At 47.5% G+C, this 815-nt stretch overlaps 1 protein-coding gene across 1 annotated transcript in view; it reads left to right on the plus strand.

Moving 5' to 3' along the window:
* The window catches only part of CEP250 (centrosomal protein 250kDa), a 47,743-nt gene that overhangs the window by 34,133 nt on the left and 12,795 nt on the right, over positions 1 to 815 (plus strand). Inside the window, exon 26 of the mRNA XM_010854905.1 lies at positions 1 to 44. This exon is cut by the window's left edge and continues 5 nt beyond it. Coding sequence (XP_010853207.1) covers positions 1 to 44 — 44 coding nt within the window. The remainder of the gene's footprint in view (positions 45 to 815) is intronic.

The following is an 815-nucleotide window of genomic DNA, read 5'->3' on the forward strand; positions in this document are numbered from 1 at the left end:
TCCACAAGCTTCACCAAGACCTGTGGAAGACGCAGCAGGCCCGGGTATGTGTCTCTGTTCTCCTTCCTCAGGCTCTTCACCTCCCCTGAAAAAGGCTCATGGCATAGTTTGACCTGTGTTATTTCTTCTTTAAAAAAAAAAAAAATTATTTATTTGATGGTGCTGGGTCTTACTAGTTGCGGGGTGTGGGATCTAGTTCCCTAACTGGGGATTGAACCTAGGCATCTTGAATTGGGAACGTGGAGACTTAGCCATGCTAACCCCCTGGTGGTTCCTTGGCCCACCAGGGAAGTCCCTGACCTGTTTTATTTCTGACATCAAGTTGGAATGAGTTCTGCCTCTATTGCTTACTACCTGGCAGCCGTGAATAAAGCATTCGGCTTCCTGGACCTTGGTTTCTTTAGTAAATTAGGGTACACTGTGCCCACTTCACCAGGTTTTGAGGATTAAATGAGCGAGGGACTCAGGTGAGCCCTGTAAACCGTGATACTGTGTAGATCTGGGATATTGCTTTACATCATTTTCCTCTCAGCCACAAATTGTTCTTGGTGCCAAGACCTCCAAGAAGAAACCAACAAATGGGGATCACTGAGATTTGAGGTTGCCGTTTATAGGAACATTCTAGGCCCAAGACAATATGAAATGTCCTCCAAATCCCACCTTATGGTGAACCTATCAGTCAGTGAAAATTGAGTGTCAATATGCACTCTGACGGAGAAGGCAGTGGCACCCCACTCCAGTACACTTGCCTGGAAAATCCCATGGACGGAGGAGCCTGGTAGGCTGCAGTCCATGGGGTCGCTGGGAGTCGGATA

The sequence above is a fragment of the Bison bison genome, unplaced genomic scaffold (assembly GCF_000754665.1).
Source record: "Bison bison bison isolate TAMUID 2011002044 unplaced genomic scaffold, Bison_UMD1.0 scf7180017864352, whole genome shotgun sequence".
NCBI lineage: Eukaryota > Metazoa > Chordata > Mammalia > Artiodactyla > Bovidae > Bison > Bison bison.